Source organism: Mytilus californianus, unplaced genomic scaffold, assembly GCF_021869535.1.
Source record: "Mytilus californianus isolate M0D057914Y unplaced genomic scaffold, xbMytCali1.0.p SCAF_11, whole genome shotgun sequence".
Classification (NCBI taxonomy): domain Eukaryota; kingdom Metazoa; phylum Mollusca; class Bivalvia; order Mytilida; family Mytilidae; genus Mytilus; species Mytilus californianus.
This window is the reverse complement of record NW_026262593.1, coordinates 68,841,038-68,865,347: the sequence shown is the minus strand read 5'-3', so window position 1 is coordinate 68,865,347 and position 24,310 is coordinate 68,841,038. Positions and strand designations below refer to the sequence as shown.

Sequence of the window (24,310 nt, the reverse complement as noted above, 5' to 3'; positions counted from 1 at the left end):
ATTTTTCGAAGATAAATGCAGAAAAACATTTATGAACGGCAACGCCAGGTAAAATTGTTGTTTATCCTAAAAAAAAATACAATTTTCAGTTTCATTAGAATATTATAATAATAATAAATCCCAAATTTATGTAGTCATTAGATAAAGTCCTTATATGTCCGATCTGCCTATTTTTGGACATCAAAAGACAATACGATCGTTTTAAGGTCAATTTCGTCTACCTCACGCAATCTTGTTAGGCACTATAATGAAATGGACCTGAAATTTATTTCACATGTTTCCTGAAAATTGATAAATATCAAAGCAACATAGAGCTGTTTGTTCTAGTTCGTATAATGACAATTTAATGTCATGTTTGTTTGTGATGACCCCCCTTTTCGGGATTGCATCAGAATTATAGTTATCTCGTATCGCATGAGTATGACACATGTCAACTGAGCAATTATGTTTGGGACTTAGTTTTAAGGAATGATGTCAAAGTAACATTATGAAAATATTTTTAGTAAGCTGAAATATATATTTATTTTTTACATGTTTATGTCTAAGTCTTGTAAGATATTTTATTTCTGTCCCGTTTTTCAACATTTGCGTCTGGAAAGTTGAAATGTTTTAACTGAATGGTTAATTTAAATTAATTATGAAAATGGTTTAAATTAAATCAATAAAGGAAATTATTGCCCAGTTACAAACACTACCAGGGGATAATCCATAATGATTTTTTTTTCAGTTATATGTTTCAGCACATGTATAATTAACCCCAACTTTAGCCTGGTAAACTTGTTGTCTCCTTGTAAAATATAAAACATATTTAAAATGATTTCCTGCTAAAGTCTTATATTGATATAAAGTTAAAACCGTCTTGCTTCTCACTAGTCAACACTCCTGTCCTGTCAGGTTTAATTCTTATATATATGGATGAAAAATAAAAGTCCACAAAACATTAACATGGCAGCAATTGCTTTTACAGCCTTTAAGACTTTGATTTTTTGACTTTTACAGAAGAGTGTCCACCATGCACTTGCATTACACTATAATAATAGTAGAATAGTATGATATACATATAGATGAAAATTATATATACATGCAACCGTAATATTAATATAATATATAACAACAAACCAGTGTATTCTCTGGAACTATTATTATATTAGTATAATAGTCTAAGGTATACTGATTTGTATCACTACAATATAATAGTTATTACGGTGAGGTTGAATTTCCTGTCATTTATTCATCATCCAAGCACGAACTTATATAAGAAAAAAAAATCTCTGTAAATTAACCTCAGTTTCAGGTATAGAGATGTGATCTGTTTCTGTGACATGTGCTTTTGACCATCCACAAGAACCTGCGGTCATCCGATGTTCAGTACTTCAGTACTTTGATTCTGTTTGCTGGGGGATCAGCTTCACAGGCAGAACAAGGTATCCGATAGATGCGTTGCCCGGATGTCCTAACACCAGATATATCCGGATCGAATGGCGTTCCGGCTAAATGTAAATCAAGAAGGAATATTTCGCTCCTTAAACTTTTATTTTAGCAGTCCGGCAAGACCGAACAACAAACTCCAAACCAAATGTAAAGTAACATACAAACAATAACAATATATATAAGCACAAGCAATTAAAGGATTAAGAAGATTAACATATGCCAAATAGAAATAACAATAGATTGGAAGAGTAATTAATGTCCGACACGTATAAGTAAATTATTGTCTAAACTGTTACAGAGAATAAATGATTAAGTATATGTAAGAGAATGATAATCCCTTTCTTCATGATTAAGTACGAGCGTTAGCGAGTACTTATCATGAAGTAAGGGATTATCATTCTCTTAGCACATACTTACAACTTCTCGTCCAATCAAATTGCTTATATTTGCCTTCTAATTTTCATAGTACATACTTTTCCCGTGTACTAAGTAACTACGCATGAATGACCACAAGGGTAAGATTTCATTGTATCGTAATCAAGATATTTAAAACAAAAATTGCCACTGGCTATTTTGAAATAAAATGCTGTGTTCCAAATTAAATTAAATAGTTTGTAATTAGTTTTCACATTGATTTTTAAATATCCTGCTATTAAAATCTTTGGATCTAAAAAATGTTTTTGACAATTGCAAATTTCTTTCATTTAAATAAAGGGTAATACATATGGTTCTTTATACCTTGATTAGAGTACAACGATATCTTAAAATTATGATAATATATCATCCATGCAATTACTTTGTACACAAAAAAGTGTTTACTATGAAACCTTGTGAAGGGAAATTAAAGCAACTTGGTGATAATTTTTTAAACTTTCTTAAGGAAGGTGATCTATTTCGTCATGAATTGATTGATTTATTGATTATTGGTTGCTTAATTTCCAGTGGCAAATATTTCATGCATGTTCAGGACGATGTCATGAATTGAAAAACTGTGATTATGTCTGAAGATAATGTGCCACCTATATATATATATATATAAACATATTCTGATAAATCTTTTAATTTTTACTTTGAAATAAGAAAAAAAAAGAAAAAAAAAATACAAAACCTAAAATCTCTGATCTATTGGTAGTTGCTTTTTAATGCCTATCTGCTAGACTATATCTATGGGGACAAACTATCTATATGTTTCAAATTTATTATAGCTTTAGCTTACTGTGAAATTAAAAAATGTTTTCAAAACATGTATACAACATGTAGCTTCTACTGCCTGCTTTTGGTCAATTTATTTGGTCATCTTACCATGTAAAGAAGAACATGTATAGTAAAACACCGCTTTATATCAATATACATACTTACACCAGCAGCTACCATCTTTTCATTCTGGAGTCAAGGGCCTTTTGAAATAACATATTTTACAATGATACTAGTGAGTAGATTTACAAAACTTCGTTAATGAGCTCCATTTTACAAACACCTGTGATACAAGTAGTCAGTCAAAATAAACTATCAATAGACCAATTAAAAGATTACTCGAATTGTAAATATGTGCTAAATTGGATAGTCTATGAAAAGGTATATACTATGAAATTAAGAGCTTGGGGCAAGCCCCTCGCTCTAAATTTCATAGTATATACCTTTCCATAGACTAACCTAGACTTATCCTATTATTTGGGTCTATTTACAGTTCAAAACAAAGAGTTTCTATAAATGAGTTACAACTGCCCCAAAGCACATTTATCAGATTGAAAGGATTTATCACACAGTGATTGAAACTGACTAAAAGTTGAATTGTGAAACAAACAAAAATCTCAAAATAAGTTGAAGTTTACTGGTGCAGTAAAATTGGTACCATGAATGTTATTATGAAAATATTTATAACTTCAAATTACTATAAAATCATCCGAGTAAACAATACAAAAGCAATGCAAAAAAATAGAAAGAAAAAAAAACTTTCAGATAAAAAATAACCTAAATCTGTAGCTTTCCAAAACTTTAATTACTTGATCAGCGGTTGTGGAAAATAGTTATTTCCAATACATGTATTCCGATAAAAAAAAACAGAGGAGTTTAATTTTGAACATATTAAAAACTTTTAAGGGCACTATTTTTGAACATTTCCCTGACATAATGAAACTGTATTTGATGTAAAAAGCCGGACCAAAATATTGGCTGTGAAATAAAATTTAGTTGTAACTCAAATGTATTTATTGGTTTAAACTGTAAATAAAAAAAAGGATAATTCCTCACTAAAATATTACATGATTTACATTCATACTCAAAATCAGGAAACATACAATTCCTACCTTTTCTTTCTACTGTTGTGTCACCTAATATCTATAACACATTTTTTTTTAAATATTTCCCAAATGATGAGAAAGTCCTCACTTCACTAAAACTAATCCATAGACTAACCCAGACTTACAAACTTAGAATATTGTAAAGTGCTCAAGGCTCAAATGATCTATTCAAGAATTAGTTTCATTGTCAGTGCAATGTTTATAATTAATGCATGACTTCTTTTTTCGGCATGTCATTTATAGATTAGTTTTAGTGAAGTGAGGACTTTCTCATCATTTGGGAAATATTTAAAAAAAAATGTGTTATAGATATTAGGTGACACAACAGTAGAAAGAAAAGGTAGGAATTGTATGTTTCCTGATTTTGAGTATGAATGTAAATCATGTAATATTTTAGTGAGGAATTATCCTTTTTTTTATTTACAGTTTAAACCAATAAATACATTTGAGTTACAACTAAATTTTATTTCACAGACAATATTTTGGTCCGGCTTTTTACATCAAATACAGTTTCATTATGTCAGGGAAATGTTCAAAAATAGTGCCCTTAAAAGTTTTTAATATGTTCAAAATTAAACTCCTCTGTTTTTTTTTATCGGAATACATGTATTGGAAATAACTATTTTCCACAACCGCTGATCAAGTAATTAAAGTTTTGGAAAGCTACAGATTTAGGTTATTTTTTATCTGAAAGTTTTTTTTTCTTTCTATTTTTTTGCATTGCTTTTGTATTGTTTACTCGGATGATTTTATAGTAATTTGAAGTTATAAATATTTTCATAATAACATTCATGGTACCAATTTTACTGCACCAGTAAACTTCAACTTATTTTGAGATTTTTGTTTGTTTCACAATTCAACTTTTAGTCAGTTTCAATCACTGTGTGATAAATCCTTTCAATCTGATAAATGTGCTTTGGGGCAGTTGTAACTCATTTATAGAAACTCTTTGTTTTGAACTGTAAATAGACCCAAATAATAGGATAAGTCTAGGTTAGTCTATGGAAAGGTATATACTATGAAATTTAGAGCGAGGGGCTTGCCCCAAGCTCTTAATTTCATAGTATATACCTTTCCATAGACTATCCAATTTAGCACATATTTACAACTCGAGTAATCTTTTAATTGGTCTATTGATAGTTTATTTTGGCTGACTACTTGTATCACAGGTGTTTGTAAAACGGAGCTCATTAACGAATTTTGTAAATCTACTCACTAGTATCATTGTAAAATATGTGATTTCAAAAGGCCCTTCACTCCAGAATGAAAAGATGGTAGCTGCTGGTGTAAGTATGTATACTGATATAAAGCGGTGTTTTACTATACATGTTCTTCTTACATAATAAGTTGACCAAAAACAGGCAATAATTAAATTGCAGTGGAAGCTTAACATGTTTTGAAAACATTTTTTAATTTCACAGTAAAACTAAAGCTATAATAAGTTTGAAACATATAGATAGTTTGTCCCCAAAGATATAGTCTAGCAGATAGGCATTAAAAAGCAACTACAAATAGATCAGAGATTATAGGTTTTGTGTTTTTTTTTTTATTAGTTCAAAGTAAAAACTAAAAGATTTATCAGAATATGTTTATATATATATATATAGGTGGCACATTATCTTCAGACATAATCACAGTTTTTCAATTCATGACATCGTCCTGAACATGCATGAAATATTTGCCACTGGACATTAAGCAACCAATAATCAATAAATCAATCAATTCATGACGAAATAGATCACTTTCCTTAAGAAAGTTTAAAAAATTATCACCAAGTTGCTTTAATTTTCCTTTACAAGGTTTCATAGTACACACTTTTCTGTGTACAAAGTAATTGCATGGATGATACATTATCATAATTTTAAGATATCGTTGTACTCTAATCAAGGTATAAAGAACCATATGTATTACCCTTTATTTAAATGATAAAATTTGCAATTGTCAAAAACATTTTTTAGATCCAAAGGTTTTAATAGCAGGATATTTAAAATCAATGTGAAAACTAATTACAAACTATTTAATTTAATTTGGAACACAGCATTTTATTTCAAAATAGCCAGTGGCAATTTTTGTTTTAAATATCTTGATTACGATACAATGAAATCTTACCCTTGTGGTCATTCATGCGTAGTTACTTAGTACACAGGAAAAGTATGTACTATGAAAATTAGAAGGCAAATATAAGCAATTTGATTGGACGAGAAGTTGTAAGTATGTGCTAATCCCTTACTAAGAACATGATTTACATTCATTCTTCACAAATAAGAGGCATCCAATCCTACAATTTCATTGGTCGAGAGTACTTTGCAATATTCTAAATGAAAAGAGTAAATGAATTTACACTCAATTTACAATAACCTTGACAAATCTCACTACTAGCCTTGTCTGTAGTCTGCTCGACTGTCTTCTTTACTACTTGATTATCTATTATTGTCCTTTGTATCCCAATGAATTCTTTAGAAAACTATTTAGTAACGCTTCGAATACCGGGAAATTAGTTTGTTTGGTTTATAAAGCTCATCAATTACTTGATTACTCTTTGTTGCCTAATCTTGTTGGCTAATGGATCACATGTAACTCTGAAAGCATATTTGTTTCGCGTTGATTTTTTCGTTTGAATTGTTTCACATTTTGTCATGTCAGGGCCTTTTATAACTGACTACAGGGTATCGGGTTTGCTAATAATGTTGTAGGCCGTATGATTACCAATAGTTGCTGTAATCACCTTTATTTTGACTCTGTATGTTAGGGGACGACCACTTGGTATTCTGAGGAGGGGGTGCAGAATTGTGAAAATTAATAGTCTGGCCTGGTTATGACTTAAAAATAAATAACCTCGCCCAAACAGAATGAAAATGTATATTTTACCCAACACAATGCAGTAAATAAAGGTGTACAAAAGTACAAAGTAATGTTTGCACGTCAAAACCGTACAAAGTTGAAAATTAATTTCCCTCAGAAAAAAACCCACCTTCCCCTAAAATTAGCAACTGGTTGTCCCCTTAGTTTTCTCATTGGCAATCATACCACTTCTTCTTATTTTATATATGTCTTTCAAAGAAACTGCATCAAATTGAAATATATAAGTATACCATAATTGAAAGGACAAAGGTTATTCTGATCCATGAAAGATACTACATTAAGTGCACTATGTAAAAAAAGACGACAATGACGAATGACGGACGTGTACGGGTAGATAATAAACTATATATGCTAATTTCACATTATTTTATATATCACCTTGGCATAAAGATACTAGTATACAGACGTTCATAACGGACTAACATATTCTTTTCATCGATTTGGAGTTTTCATCTAGAAATAGACTTTACGGACATTCAACAGTAGTAGAAAAGGCTATAGAGGTACACAAATATGCTTCTAATGCCATCCACACGGAAAACCTTCTTCATGGGCCATTTGGAATTGAATATTTCAATATTTTAGGTGGACCTTGAAATGGATTTCATCTCGTTGACTTTTTTTCTAATGCTTTACATGAATTAGATTGATTTGGAAAATATTGCTTACGTTCAGGGGACACTGTTGTCATGAACAATTGTGGCTTTCACCACAGTAGATTCGCCGAAAATACCCTTATATTTATTTTGGGACACCGTCATAAATATTTATCATATCAACCTCTATATCACACAGACTTAAATACATGTGAAGTATGTTTTAAAGTAATGAGACTATTTGCATAGTGATATGAATTACGCACGTGAATGGACTGAGATGGCTATATGTGACGGTCTAGAACAAGTTACAGCGTCGAAGTCTATTTCTATATTTCGTGGATGTGGTTATTTGTAAAAAGACTTGCTGTACTTAGTATATTATACATATCCTTATAATCAATTCAATTAAATTTGTACATGTGATTCTTTTGTGAAATGTAATTTTTTTTAGGGGAGGGCGATGGTACAGAGATCTATTAAAAATATAATAGGGAAAAGGAACTTCATATCATTGCTTATTTATAAGTCTGACATAAGGTGAATACTACTATGCCCCAACCAGTTAGATAAAATAAAATTTAGTCAGAGGCTTTTTATAATATAACAATGACTTATCAACTCATTGACGAGTTTATACGGCCAAGCCAACTAATTATCTGGTATTCGAAGCGTTACTAAATAGTTTTCTTTAGAATATTGCAAAGTACTCTCGACCAATGAAATTGTAGGATTGGATGCCTCTTATTTGTGAAGAATGAATGTAAATCATGTTCTTAGTAAGGTTAGAATATTGCAAAGTACTCTCGACCAATGAAATTGTAGGATTGGATGCCTCTTATTTGTGAAGAATGAATGTAAATCATGTTCTTAGTAAGGGATTATCCTATTATTTGGGTCTATTTACAGTTCAAAACAAAGAGTTTCTATAAATGAGTTACAACTGCCCCAAAGCAATGGTCTCCCCGGTCTCCGATGTCCTTGGGGGTTCCATTCTAATGCTTGTCTAGTGATGATACCTACAGGTTTCCTCAAAGTGTGCCCAATCCATTGCCATGTTCTTCTCTTTAGCTGTTTAATTGCGAGTTCCTGGTTGGTCCTTTCCCATAAGCATTTGTTACTTATTGTTTCTGGCCACCAAAATTTACAAATTTGGCGCAGGCATTTGTTGATAAAAATCTGGATTTGATGTTGTACCCCTGCTGTAAGTCTCCAGGTTTCTGCTCCATAAAAAAGGACTGATTTTACATTGGTGTTGAAAATTCGAATTTTGGTGTTTTCTGTAAATGCTGTTGATTTCCAAACTGGCTTCAGCATAGCAAAGGCTTGTCGAGCTTTACTTATTCTTGTCCTAATGTCTGCATCTGTCCCACCCGTTCTATCCATGATGCTTCCTAAATAAGTAAATTGGTCTACTTCTTCAAGATCTTCTCCTTCAATTGAAACTGTTCCTCCTTTTCTAGTCTTTACTTTCATAATTTTTGTCTTCTTAATGTTGATTTTTAGGCCTAGTTTTTTTCCTGTTTCATGGAGTTTGGTGGTTTTGTCTCTCATGTCTTTCAAAAGGTGAGATAACAGAGCCAGGTCATCTGCAAAATCTAGGTCTTCTAGCCTTTGTGCGAAGTTCCACTGTATACCTCTTGGTGTAGTATCTAGTGCTTGCTTAGTTACCCAGTCTATAGCTATCAAGAATAGTGTAGGGGAGAGTAGGCAGCCTTGTTTCACACCAGTATTTACATGTAACGGGTTGGTGAATGATGATTCATGTATCACCTGTACTGTGAAATCCTCGTACAATGCCTTGATCATGTTCACAATTTTTGTTGGTATACCATAATGCCTTAGCAGTTGCCACATCCCTTCTCTGTTGACACTATCGAATGCCCTTTCAAAATCGACGAAGTTGATATAGAGGGATGATTGCCATTCTACTGATTGTTCAATGATGGTACGTAGTGTTGCTATTTGGTCAGTGCAGCTTCTGTTTGATCTGAAACCTGCTTGTTCATCTCTTAGTACCTGATCAATTGCATCTTTAATTCGGCTGAGTATAATTTTGCACAGTATTTTACTAGCTACTGATAGAAGTGTTATGCCTCTCCAATTCTCACATAGCCCTAAATCTCCTTTCTTTGGCAGCTTCACTAACAAACCCTTTAACCATTCCGTTGGTATCTTTTCTTCCTGCCAGATTTTATTCAGGAGTTTGTACATATATTCTATTATTTCATTGCCTCCAGATTTGAAAGCTGCAGGTGGTATTCCATCTATGCCTGCAGATTTTCCATTTTTAAGTGATTTGATGGCCTTTTTCACTTCATATTTCTTGATATTATCTATTTTTATGTTCAAATCTTCCCCAGCTGGCTCTACTCTTACTGGTTGGTCTGGTTCTGGTCTATTTAGAACATTGATAAAGTATTCATTCCATCTTTCCATCTGTTCGTTAAGATTGGTTAGGACTTTTCCATCTTTATCCTTTACTGGTTTAGATTTAGCTGTTTTACGTCTACTAAGAGTTTTGGTGATATTGTACAAGGTTTTGATGTCACCCTTATATGCAGCAAATTCTGCTTCAGTTGCAAGGTCATTTACATATTCTCTCTTGTCTTTCCTACAACATTTTTTCACTTCTTTGTTGAGGAACTGGTGTTTGTTTTGTGCTTCTTGTTTCTGAGCCCTTGTTCTTGCATTGTTTACCTTTTCCTTCATTTTCCTTCTCTCTTCTACTTTATCCCATGTTCCATGTGACATCCAATCTTTCTTTTTGTTAGTTTGTCTTCCAAGTACATCTTCACACACTTCCTTGATGATGTCTCTTCCCACTTCCCATTCATTATTTATGTCCAGGTCTGGCCCATCTTTAAGTACTTCAAATCTGTTTCTGAGCTCGATTTGGAATTGATCTTTGAGATGTAGGTCTTTGAGCTTCTCCACATTATACTTTATACGTTTTTGTTCGACTTTGGTCCCTTTTGCAAGTTTTATTTTTACTTTGGCTATGATAAGATGGTGGTCTGAGCTGATATCTGCTCCTCTCATAACTCTAACGTCTTGAAGTGAGCTTCTCCATCTCTGACTTATCATGATGTGGTCAATCTGATTTTTTGTTCTCCCATCAGGTGATTCCCATGTCTCCTTGTGTATATTCTTGTGTGGAAATAAACTGCCTCCTATTACAAGCTCATTCATCTCACAGAATTCAACTAGCTTTTCTCCATTCTCATTTATTTCTCCTAGACCATGTTTTCCTAATGTTTTCTCTCTGTCCTTGTTCTCTTTCCCAATCTTAGCATTCATATCACCCATGACTATTTTGATGTCTCTTTTGGGGATGTTGTCCCAAACATGTTGTAGTTGTTCATAAAAAGGATAATTCCTCACTAAAATATTACATGATTTACATTCATACTCACAATCAGGAAACATACAATTCCTACCTTTTCTTTCTACTGTTGTGTCACCTAATATCTATAACACATTTTTTTTTTAAATATTTCCCAAATGATAAGAAAGTCCTCACTTCACTAAAACTAATCTATAAATGACATGCCGAAAAAAGAAGTCATGCATTAATTATAAACATTGCACTGACAATGAAACTAATTCTTGAATAGATCATTTGAGCCTTGAGCACTTTACAATATTCTAAGTTTGTAAGAGAATGATAATCCCTTACTTCATGATAAGTACTCGCTAACGCTCGTACTTAATCATGAAGAAAGGGATTATCATTCTCTTACATATACGATTATCCTATTATTTGGGTCTATTTACAGTTCAAAACAAAGAGTTTCTATAAATGAGTTACAACTGCCCCAAAGCACATTTATCAGATTGAAAGGATTTATCACACAGTGATTGAAACTGACTAAAAGTTGAATTGTGAAACAAACAAAAATCTCAAAATAAGTTGAAGTTTACTGGTGCAGTAAAATTGGTACCATGAATGTTATTATGAAAATATTTATAACTTCAAATTACTATAAAATTAAACAATACAAAAGCAATGCAAAAAAATAGAAAGAAAAAAAAACTTTCAGATAAAAAATAACCTAAATCTTTAGCTTTCCAAAACTTTAATTACTTGATCAGCGGTTGTGGAAAATAGTTATTTCCAATACATGTATTCCGATAAAAAAAACAGAGGAGTTTAATTTTGAACATATTAAAAACTTTTAAGGGCACTATTTTTGAACATTTCCCTGACATAATGAAACTGTATTTGATGTAAAAAGCCGGACCAAAATATTGGCTGTGAAATAAAATTTAGTTGTAACTCAAATGTATTTATTGGTTTAAACTGTAAATAAAAAAAGGATAATTCCTCACTAAAATATTACATGATTTACATTCATACTCACAATCAGGAAACATACAATTCCTACCTTTTCTTTCTACTGTTGTGTCACCTAATATCTATAACACATTTTTTTTTTAAATATTTCCCAAATGATAAGAAAGTCCTCACTTCACTAAAACTAATCTATAAATGACATGCCGAAAAAAGAAGTCATGCATTAATTATAAACATTGCACTGACAATGAAACTAATTCTTGAATAGATCATTTGAGCCTTGAGCACTTTACAATATTCTAAGTTTGTAAGAGAATGATAATCCCTTACTTCATGATAAGTACTCGCTAACGCTCGTACTTAATCATGAAGAAAGGGATTATCATTCTCTTACATATACAAAGAATTCATTGGGATACAAAGGACAATAATAGACGATCAAGTTGTAGAGAAGACAGTCGAGCAGACTACAAACAAGGCTAGTAGTGAGATTTGTCAAGGTTATTGTAAATTGAGTGTAAGTCCTTTGTCCAAGATTATGACACATAATCCGTGTAAAACACTTATGCCTAAATTTACGACAAAGTTCAGAATAATAAAATAAATGCAAAACAAGAATATACATTAAAACAATTGAATTCATAAAATGTTGTTTAAAAACTAATTTCATTGCACAGTCCAAATTGTCCGGTCATAATATAATAATAAATCTCTGTCAGCAAGCTTATTTTCACGAGACTTTCTACATCTCGCTTTGGTATTGTCTTTATAACCTTAGTCTAATCTATTGTACCTAGTTTTACCTATCTTACAAGAAATACAATTATAAAACACACTGAATCCGATATATCCTGTAAAAAATCTCAGTTCGCTCTGAAAATTCGAATTTTTGGAAAGTTTGCTATAGCAAAAACTTTCCTAAGGCATCGGCCTCAAACCGGAAGTGACAGACTATCTTACTTTAGGATGTGTGTTCTACTCCTAGATAATGTAGTACTGGTGTTTGACAACTAATTCTAGGAAGATGCTTTTGAAATTTTGAGTTACTTCTATTTTGATTAGCTTACAGTTTGAATTAAAATGTAGTGAATATTCATCGATAATTCAACTTCAACTTCATTTTGAAAATGGCTACCACAAACACTACTTCGCGGATCTGCGCTGCACGGAAAGTAAAATCAATACACATCTACACGAGACAGCAGTTTCTACGTTATGCTTTTATCGGTATTCCCCAGACATGCGCGAGATCCATATCAACGGGAGTACTATAATCCCGGTTTCAGGGGTTTCCTCCTGTCCTCCGGTTGAAGAGAAAATAAATACCGTGTTTAAAATATTTCATGAATGAACATTTTTCGACGCTTACTACGATTTTCACAATGTTTATTAAAGACGTAAAAGCCCGAGTGTATCGAAAGTATCCCGGTATCTCATCTCGGCCCACAACAAACTCGGACTATAATAAATTCGGCCTATTACATAATCGGCATCAGAAAATCGGACCATAACAAAATTCGTAATTATACTACTTGCTATTAAGTCTCCCAAACAAAGTTTGGAGACTTATTGTTTTGCTAAGTTCTTTTATTTTTCTTCTTGAGGTCTATTTAGGGGTATTTTGAGGGGCCAACAGAAGGGAGGGATTTACTATAGAACCCTATGGGATTTTTTTTTTCTAATTTTCAAATGACTATAACTTGAAAACAGTAAGTGATGTATACATGCGGTTTTCAGTAATGATCATAGGATCATACAACACATCAAATGAAATATAGGGGAAGTCCCTCTGGATCAGCCCCACCCCCTCCTGTTTGAGAACATGTAAACGGTTGAGATCACCACCCCTAAACCATATATATTCTTGCATGGGACAATAAAACAAGTCAAATGAAGTATAGGGGGAGTCCCTGGGTGTCACCCCACCCCATCCTGTTTTAAGAACTTGTAAATGGTCAAGATCTCCACCCTGAAACCATATATATTCTTGTACGGGACAATAAAACAAATCAAATTAAATAAAAGGCGAGTCCCCTGGGGTCACTCCCACCCCCTTCCTGTTTAAGAACTTGTAAACGGTCGAGATCACCACCCATAAACCATATATATTCTTGTATGGGACAATAAAACAATTCAAATGAAATATAGAGGAAGTCCACAGGGTTCACCCTACCCCCCTTCTTTTTGAAAACTTGTAAACGGTCGAGATCCCCACCCCTAAACCATATATATTCTTGTATGGGACAATAAAACAATTCAAATGAAATATAGGAGGAGTCCCTGGGTGTCACCCCCACCCCATCCTGTTTTGAGAACTTGCAAACGGTCAAGATCCCCACCCCATATTCTTGTACGGGACAATAAAACAAATCAAATGAAATAAAAGGCGAGTCCCCTGGGGTCACTCCCACCCCTTTCCTGTTTAAGAACTTGTAAACGGTCGAGATCACCACCCATAAACCATATATATTCTTGTATGGGACAATAAAACAAATCAAATGAAATATAGAGGAAGTTCATAGGGGTCACCCCACCCCCTTCTTTTTGAAAACTTGTAAACAGTCGAGATCCCCACCCCTAAACCATATATATTCTTGTATGGGACAATAAAACAAATCAAATGAAATAAAAGGCGAATCCCCTGGGGTCACTCCCACCCCCTTCCTGGGAATGACTAATTATGGGAGCTTTATTTGGGGGACTTCGTAACAGCATCATGACAGGCACCGTATGATACAGAATGTGGCGGGGTTAAACTAGTTTGAAGGCGCCAACCCTCCCCTAACCTGGGACAGTGGTGTAACAGTACAACATAAGAACAAACCATAAAAATCAGTTGAAAAAGGCTTAACTAATCATATGGATACAAATAGAAATACATCTAACATATTTACCCAATTCTTTATTTTTTGTAATTATTCTTTATATTTTAGCACCCCCATTATTCTCTATTCTTTACTTTTTTTGCCCATTTTTCTCTCTTTATTTTGTTTTTTTTTGCCCATTATTCTCTATTCTGTAAACCCCATCCATGCACACCCTCTTATATGTCACAAGTGGTGAAGGTAAAAAAAGCTCCAATCGTTGTTGCTGAATCCTAAGCATAGTGTGAGCGTTAAATAAAGCATTGCTTAATCTTACTTATTAATAATTCAAAATACCAAATTTTGCCGAATTCAGTCGTCATTTCAAAAGTGAGACATTTGCCTCATTTGCCTCCATTACCCAGGGACAGTCTATACTAGTTAGTATAAAATGTCCCTGCATTACTCTATGGCGACATTTTTTATTTGTCGAGTCAGTGATTGTATTTTATACTGAACCAATTTACCGTGACTTTCATATAGATAATGAAATTTCATACAAAAGAACTCAAATACCTCCAAGTGTATTTCAACTGTACAAAGTTGATTAAAATGTTGGTAAACTTATGGTGGTAAATTGAATTGGTTTTTTTTTCATCGATTTATATAGTATCTACCGTCTGAAAATTGCAGAAAAATCTGTCAACCGGTTTTGGAGTTGTTGCCCCTGAAATATAGTCTTATATAAATCCTTTTCTAAATTGGCTTATTTTATTGAGACAAGAATTTATATAGTATATTATATTATAAATCCTTGGTTGACTCTCTATACTAATTCCTAGGGAGCAAGGGGTTTAACTGTTATGCTGTTATGGGGCAATTTAATTCTTTGTTATCTGTTATTCTGAAAATATATTTGCTGTTAGCTGTTAGTGTCTTATTCCTTGTTAGCTGTTATAGGACTATTATTTTTTTTGTTATCTGTTATTGTGAAAATGCATTTGCTGTTAACTGTTATTGAAAATTGGAATGTTAGCATTTTGACAGCCAATCTTCGGTAGAATTTGAAGATAATTGAAGACATTGTGACTCATACCACATCTTCTTATATCTATTGGGGTTTATATTATTATTATCCTTTGTAATTCCATTGTCTGTGAACATGTGTGTAGATGACATTTTGCACCAAAAAAATGTGTACAAATTATAATTTGTATTTTGACTTTGTACACATTTGTGTACAAGTTGTAATTTGTACAAAAAGTGACTAAAATTCACTTATAAATATAACTTGTACAATAACTTAAAGCATTGCTTTTGTTATAAAAAAGCATTGGTACAAACTATAAAATTTTCATTCAATGACCAAATAATAAACCTTGTGTTGTACAGTTAAACCACTGTCCCTTCAGGAAAGGGGAGGGTTGGCGCCAACTAACATGTTTAACCTCACCACACTCTGTATGTACCTTTCCCAAGTCAGGAGCATGTAATTCAGTGGTTGTCGTTTGTTGCTGTGTTACATATTTCTTTAGTTCATTAATTTTGTAGATAAATTAGTTTTCTCGTTTGAATTGTTTTACATTTGTCATTCCAGAGCCTTTATAGCTGACTATGCCGTTTGGGTTTGCTCATTGTTGAAGGCTGTATGATGGCCTATAGGTGTTAATTTCTGTTTCATTTGGTCTCTTTTGGAGAGATGTCTCATTGGCAATCATACCACATATTCTTTAATACTTATTTACAAAATACAAAAATAGTTGTATCATTTGTTTGAGCATGTGAGTTAACTATGGCTTGAGAATTACACAACATATTTTCCTTTTAGAATTTACATCTAGAAGTGCTACTTCCCCTCTTTGCATTTACATGAAAAAGAACCCTGACCACCAGTTTTATGAAAGCTTTTTGACTGCTTCACATAGCGCAAGATGAAGCTCAGAAATCGTTGTTGCAAATAAAGATGTGTCTCTAACAGCTTCAATCTAATTTCTCGAAAAATGTACTTTTATAAATCCAACAGCTGTTCCGATGCCGTACCCAAATTCTCCATAATCAATAATTTCACATAAGATGCAAGATTGGTGTTTTACTTGGTGTCATCCAGATTATCACTCGGGCCAATTTCTGTTATATTATCAGAATTAAGTGTACATGTAACTGGCATGCATGTATCAATTACATTTCCTGTCTCCATCTGGTTTTTTTTGTATTTTATAACTAAAGTTTATTATGTGGTCATCAATGTTTTTAACAAAATCCATACTATAAATTGCTTATCAGAAAAAAAAAAAAACGTTCTAAAAATCAAAATTAATATAAGGCGTCACTGGCTTCATTTTCTCGGAAAATTAAGAAAGAAAAAAAAACAAACCACAAAAATTGATCTACTATCAAATGCCCTTGATTTTAAAATATTACTTTAACAAAAACAGAAGCTAGTAATTTTGTTCAGAAAAATGCAACATCCATACTATAAATTATTGTACAAGTTTTAAGGGAATTTAAGTCGAAATTTGTACAAATTCACTTTTTGTACAAATTACAATTCGTACAAAGTCAAAATACAAATTATAATTTGTACAAAATGATGACTTGTACAGTGGAGATCACCTCTAACGTCTCATCAAATCTGTCAGAATCTGTCAGGAGAACTGTTCTAGGACAGTATGTAGAACTGTCATCCTGCTAGAACAATTCTAACCTAGAACTGATTTGGTCAGTTCTACCAAGAACTGATTTAGACAGTTCTACCTAGAACTGATCCTGACAGTTCTACCCTAGAACTGATCCTGACAGTTCTACCCTAGAACAGTTTTAGACAGTTCTACATAGAACTGACCAAATCTTTGGTCAGTTCTACGGCTAGAACAGTTCTACGACTAGAACAGTTCTACGGCTAGAACAGTTCTACGACTAGAACAGTTCTACGATTAGAACTGATTTGGTCAGTTCTACGGCTAGAATTTATTTAGTCAGTTCTATCAATAGAACAGTTTTAAGAATTCTTTGTCTTAAATATAAATATAAAAGTCAAAAGAATATAATATATATTAAAAAAATCTCATCACAGCACTGTTTTAACATTCAGTGACGTCATTTAGAACTGTTCTACAATCCTGACAGGTTTGGTCAGTTCTACGGCTAGAACAGTTTTACGGTTAGAACTGATTTAGTCAGTTCTGCTGACAGTTCTACGGTTAGAACTGATTTGGTCAGTTCTGCTGACAGTTCTACGACTCAGTAGAACTGATTTGGACAGTTCTGCCTAGAACAGTTTTAGACAGTTCTACCCTAGAACTGATCCTGACAGTTCTACTTAGAATAGTTCTAGGGTAGAGCTGTTCTAGAACAGTTTAGAACAGTTCTATGACAGATTTTTCTGACAGTTCTAATGAGAGGTTAGAAGTGATCTCCACTGTATCCCTAGTCATATGTTTTCCTTTTTCTTGATATTAAGAATTGTTCGAATTTGAATTTTACATATATATGGAGATAATGTTCCTTGTATCCGCATGCGTACATATTAAATTCAAATCTATTCAATTATTAATACATGTATAACAAAAAGAAAAACATATGGCCAGGATACATGATGAGGATCATAATTAAAATGTATGTATGTCTCTGTTAAGGCCTAGGTATAGGTCCATACAACCAGTTATATAATAAGATCTATTGGATTGGTCCTGGACCGGACTGATTTAATATTTCATTAACTGTTATCTGTTTTTGTCCCTTTTCAATTCCTTGTTATCTGTTTTAAGCCAAATCAATTAACTGTGTTGCTTGTTATAGGAACCACCCTTGCCCCCCCCCCCCCCCCCCATTCCTGGTTGACCGTAGAGATAAACCGGGGTTTTCTCTAGTCAAGGATTTGTATAGTGAGAAGCTTCTGACTATACAAATCCTTGCTCTAGTTAATGATTTGTATTACTTGTTTTTAGAAATTCCCGGTTTATCTGGATTAATGCGGAATTAATCACAATTCTGAATTTATCCAGGTTAATCAGAAATAAACTATGATTAATTAATAAAGTGGTTATGGCGTGTTATAGAGATCCCATCTGTACCCTCATAATGCATGAATGAATGACGTTGACTCTTTTCTATATTTAGAACAATCTCTATCTCAAAAACGCTTTATGTAAAAAACACGTAGGTTCCAATCGTTCGAGTGGCAGAGATGATACAACTTCCCGGATAATGACGTCAGTAAATTTATTCGCCATTTTTCCTCAATAAATTTACGTTGACCGCTTGTAATATTTATGCAGTTGGCATCAGTTAGTACTGTAGCACTGCAAACAGATAACTTATAGCACCATGTGAGTATAGAGAATGTTTTTGTCATGTAATATTAAAATCGCATGCCGATTTCCTAAGAAATTATGTATGGTGTTGAAGCTGTCTGCATCACTCTACCAGAATCCTGAAATCCGGCTGTTGGGCCGATTTCCGTATTCAAGAAAACATTCTCGAGTTATATGTCATCATTGTTAGGGTACAACCCATGAGAACAGTGATCCAAAGTGTAAATATAAAAGTATTTGGTATGATTTTATCGACAAAAATAACCGACCATTTAATAGTCAATAGTCAAATACAATACAACATTTGAGGGGGTGGGGTATATATATATATACTTTTCTTTTCCTCTAAAAGAAATACCGAATCCCCACCTTGAAGAAATTAATATGAGATTAAGCAGAGAGAAAGAAAATTCTGATTGAGTGCTTTTGCTATAAAATTTAATGTTAACTTCTTCAAAATTTTCATGCATTGGTGACAAAAACATCAAAACACCAATCTGGAGTTGTTTTTTATGAACGAATTACACTGCAGAGGCCCATCAGCATAAACAATGTCATCGAAAACAATCATTTCTTACTGTGAGGTATTAACTTAAGTATTGTGACATACATGTAGGAAATTTACCGAAAAGTGCATGAATTATGAAAATTGTCTATGATTTGATGCTTGCTTGGTACAAAAAATATTTAGAACAAAAAAAATACACACCCCTCTTCAAAGTAAAGTTGTCGTTCCCTTAGGACAAGGATGTTAACAGATCCTAGTTTGTAGTTAGTCAGGCAGACTATCTCTTTGACTAGCTTTTCTAATTCATGCACATCATCTTGGATTTTCAGTATATATGAACAGCAGTCACCTTAACATTAGCTAGATTAATTTTTGACTGACCCATCTTGTGTGTTTACAGCAGTCTGTACTAAAATCTTGTTCTATAACTAGTCTGAAGACCAATATTCTGACATTTTTTTCTTAAGTGTCTAATCAAAGTGTTACAAATTCTTACTAGTCTGGGGCATCGGACTAGTGGCTAACAGTGCAGATTGGAACAGAACTTCAAAGCACAAACATTAATTTATATTTATTATCTAAATTTGAATATCATTTGAACAGGTCTGCTCCTCAAAATACTCAATCAGTACCGGGTGGACCCCCAGCGTAAGTGTGAATAAATGTTGTAAGCTTATATCATTTTGTAATTTTTCATACATATATATGTTTACATGTATGTTTGTGGTGTTTGTTTTAAGTTCCATTGTATTGGATTTTTTTAATATGTTTGTCACTTACCAAATAAATGCATATTTACAGGTACAATGTCCATTTCAGTTCATTTAGATTGATATTAATGATATTTGGCTGTAACAACTTTAGAATAAAACTATAAAAGTGTTGGAATTTCCAGTAAGACTTCTTAAAAATAATACTTGATCATGTTGATTGATAGAGAAATAATGGAATCAGGATAGTTTGAGTCAGCCATAAAGGAAATACTGATCAGTAGTCTAACTTCATTAGACTTTTCTTTCAAAGTTTTCAATGTTAAAGTATCTGATTGACCCAACACAATTCCATCTTCTTCAGGGTAATAGTTTGACATTGAGGATATTTTTATCTTGACCTCATCTTTCTACAATGCATTTTCTTTAAATGTTCACAGTAGGTGTTCAGTTTATAACATGTACAGATTTTAAAATTTGGTGCAAAATAAATCATCCAATTCCTTCATATGTTTCCAATTTATGTGAAAGCTACCCAAGAATAGAAGTGTTACATGTAGCTTCACCCTACTAATTGATTAACACCATATTCACACTGGCAATTTTTTTTCACCAGATGTGCCTCTAATTTTTTAGCTCACCTGACCTAAAAGGTCAAGTGAGCTTTTCTCATCACTTTGCGTCCGTCGTCTGTAAACTTTTACAAAAATCTTCTCCTCTGAAACTACTGGGTCAAATTTAATCAAACTTGGTCACAATCATCATTGGGGTGTCTAGTTTAAAAAATGTGTCCGGTGATCAGGTCAACCAACCAAAATGGCCGCCATGGCTAAAAATAGAACATAGGGGTAAAATGTAGATTTTGGCTTATATCTCTGAAACCAAAGCCTTTAGAGCAAATCTGACATGGGGTAAAATTGTTCATTAGGTCAAGATCTATCTACCCTGAAATTTTCAGATGAATCGGACAAACCGTTGTTGGGTTGCTGCCCCTGAATTGGTAATTTTGAGGAAATTTTGCTGTTTTTGGTTATTATCTTGAATATTATTATAGATAGAGATAAACTGTAAACAGCAATAATGTTCAGCAAAGTAAGATCTACAAATAAGTCAACATGACCAAAATGGTCAGTTGACCCCTTAAGGAGTTATTGCCCTTTATAGTCAATTTTTAACCATTTTTCATAAATTTTTGTAATCTTTTACAAAAATCTTCTCCTCTGAAACTACTTGGCCAAATTTAACCAAACTTGGCCACAATCATCATTGGGGTATCTAGTTTAAAAAATGTGTCCAGTGACCTGGCCAACCAACCAAGATGGCCGCCATGGCTAAAAAAACAACATAGGGGTAAAATGTAGATTTTGGCTTACATCTCTGAAACCAAAGCATTTAGAGCAAATCTGACATGGGTAAAATTATTTATCAGGTCAAGATTTATCTGCCCTGAAATTTTCAGATGAATCGGACAACCCGTTGTTGGGTTGCTGCCCCTGAATTGGTAATTTTAAGGAAATTTTGCAGTTTTTATACGACCGCAAAAAAATTTTGTGGTCGTATATTGGTATGACGTTGGCGTCGTCGTCCGAATACATATTGGTTTTCGCACTCTAACTTTAGTTTAAGTGAATGGATCTTTTTGAAAATTGACCATAAGGTTAAATACCACAAAAGGAAGGTTGGGATTGATTTTGGGGGTTATGGTACCAACAGTTAAGGAATTAGGGGCCAAAAAGGGGCCAAAAATGAGCATTTTCTAGTTTCCAGACAATAACTGTGGAACGGTGTATGGATCTCTCTGAAATTATACTACAAGTTTCCATACCACAAAGGGATGGTTAGGATTTGCTTTGGGGGGTTATGGCTCAAACCATTTAGGAATTAGGGGCAAAAAAGGGGGAAAAACAAGGTTGTCCTGGTTAATGGACAAATACTTTAGTACAAAACATAATTTAAAGCAGTGTAAGGGAGATAAATCAAATACATCATTGAAATTATCTCCCTTACACTGCTTTTAAATTATGTATAAAGTAATGGTTAATGAACAATAAAGATAATCTAAAACAGTGTAAGGGAGGTAATCCAAATACAACGTTTTGGTTACTTCCCTTACTCTGCTTTTAAATTATGTTTAAAGAAATGCATATTTATAAAGGAAGACCAGTAAAAATATCTGCAAATGTTTTCATCTTTTTTTTTTACAAAAAAATCCATATGAAAGATTTGACACTATATTTTTATTAATTCTATTATAAAATAGATTAAGTTAGCACTATGGTAAATTTAAATGGGTAATTATGGTTGCCAACTCCATTGGAAATTTGAATTGAGATTATGACCATATCTTGAGGGAAAGAATTTTTTGGGGGGAAAAAGGGGGGGGGGGGGATAAAAAGAAATTGTGGGGGGCCAATTTTTTCTCATTTCAGATTTCAGAAATTAAAAAGAATTATTCTTCAAATATTATTTTTTTTTCAAATTTCAAATATTGAAAAATTTCAAGAAGTAATCTTTAATTGCACAGTATGGCGCATTAGATTTGTAAAATCTTTGATCACATTTATTTATTTGTTATGCCGAATCTAAGAGTGTATTTAGATTTTTAATTTTGGGTCCAGTTTTCAAATTGGTCTACATTAATGTCCAAAGGGTCCAAAATTAAACTTTGTTTGATTTTAGCAAAAATTGAATATATGAGGTTCTTTGATATGCTGAATCTAAACATGTATTTATATTTTTGATTTTTGGCCCAGTTTTCAAGTTGGTCCAAATTGGGGTCCAAAATTAAACTTTGTTTGATTTCAACAAAAATTGAATATATGGGGTTCTTTGATATGCTGAATCTAACCATGTATTTAGATTTTTTATTTGTGGACCCCGTTATCTAATTGGTTCATATTGAGGTCAAAAGGGTCCAAAATTAAACTTTGTTTGATTTCATCTAAAATTGAATTATTGGGGTTCTTTGATATTCCAAATCTAACCGTGTATTTAGGTTTTTAATTTTGGGTCCTGTTTTTTAAATTGGTCTACATTGAGGTCCAAAGGGTCCAAAATTAAACTTAGTTTGATTTTAACAAAAATTGAATTCTTGGGGTTCTTTGATTTGCTGAATCTAAACATGTGTTTAGATTTTTGATTATGGGCCCAGTTTTCAAGTTGGTCCAAGATAGGGTCCAGTATTTAAACTTTGTTTGATTTCAACAAAAATTGAATATATGGGGTTCTTTGATATGCTGAATCTAAACATGTATTAAGATTTTTGATTATGGGCCCAGTTTTCAAGTTGGTCCAAATTGGGGTCCAAAATTAAACTTTGTTTGATTTCAACAAAAATTGAATATATGAGGTTCTTTGATATGCTGAATCTAACCATGTATTTAGATTTTTTATTTGTAGGCCCAGCTATCAAATTGGTTCATATTGAGGTCAAAAGGGTCCAAAATTAAACTTTGTTTGATTTCATCAAAAATTGAATTATTGGGGTTCTTTGATATTCCAAATCTAACCGTGTATTTAGATTTTTAATTTTAAGTCCCGTTTTTTAAATTGGTCTACATTAAGGTCCAAAGGGTCCAAAATTAAACTTAGTTTGATTTTAGCAAAAATTGAATTCTTGGGGTTCTTTGATATGCAGAATCTAAACATGTGTTTAAATTTTTGATTATGGGCCCAGTTTTCAAGTTTGTCCAAGTTGGGGTCCAAAATTAAACTTTGTTTGATTTCAACAAAAATTGAATATATGAGGTTCTTTGATATGCTGAATCTAACCATGTATTTAGATTTTTTATTTGTAGGCCCAGCTATCAAATTGGTTCATATTGAGGTCAAAAGGGTCCAAAATTAAACTTTGTTTGATTTCATCAAAAATTGAATTATTGGGGTTCTTTGATATTCCAAATCTAACCGTGTATTTAGATTTTTAATTTTAAGTCCCGTTTTTTAAATTGGTCTACATTAAGGTCCAAAGGGTCCAAAATTAAACTTAGTTTGATTTTAGCAAAAATTGAATTCTTGGGGTTCTTTGATATGCAGAATCTAAACATGTGTTTAAATTTTTGATTATGGGCCCAGTTTTCAAGTTTGTCCAAGTTGGGGTCCAAAATTAAACTTTGTTTGATTTTAACAAAAATTGAATATATGGGGTTCTTTGATATGCTGAATCTAACCATGTATTTTGATTTTGGACATTGGACCATAATAGGTAAATTAAAAAAAATCAAGTTCTTAGACCACATTCTTTCTGTGTCAGAAACCTATGCTGTGTCAAATATTTAATAACAATCCAAATTCAGAGCTGTATCAAGCTTGAATGTTGTGTCCATACTTGCCCCAACTGTTCAGGGTTCGACCTCTGCGGTCGTATCAAGCTGCGCCCCAGCGAAGCATTTTATTGGTTTTTATCTTGAATATTATTATAGATAGAGATAAACTGTAAACAGCAATAATGTTCAGCAAAGTAAGATCTACAAATAAGTCAACGTGACCA

At 32.8% G+C, this 24,310-nt stretch overlaps 3 protein-coding genes across 22 annotated transcripts in view; 2 read left to right on the top strand and 1 right to left on the bottom strand.

Annotated features, from left to right (window-relative positions):
- LOC127720580 (microtubule-associated protein futsch-like) overlaps window positions 1-24,310 on the top strand; it is a 338,813-nt gene that overhangs the window by 279,044 nt on the left and 35,459 nt on the right. The window lies entirely within an intron of this gene.
- On the bottom strand, window positions 8,952-10,498 carry LOC127719287 (uncharacterized). Its single transcript, XM_052225301.1, has 2 exons — window positions 9,343-10,498; window positions 8,952-8,989 (listed from the first exon to the last, which is right to left on the bottom strand). Exons 1-2 carry the CDS (start codon window positions 10,496-10,498, stop codon window positions 8,952-8,954), a joined length of 1,194 nt encoding a protein of 397 aa, XP_052081261.1.
- The window catches only part of LOC127720585 (synaptobrevin-like), a 70,509-nt gene continuing 64,650 nt past the window's right edge, over window positions 18,452-24,310 (top strand). For 8 of the 13 annotated variants that reach the window (XR_007990882.1, XM_052227247.1, XM_052227258.1 and 5 more), the window contains exons 1-2: window positions 18,452-18,618; window positions 19,715-19,759. Coding sequence is in view for 12 of the 13 variants with exons in the window: in XM_052227247.1 (XP_052083207.1) it covers window positions 18,617-18,618; window positions 19,715-19,759 (47 nt within the window). In the remaining variant the exon portion in view is untranslated. The remainder of the gene's footprint in view (window positions 18,619-19,714; window positions 19,760-24,310) is intronic. The other 5 variants (XM_052227252.1, XM_052227254.1, XM_052227250.1 and 2 more) reach the window with 2 other exon arrangements.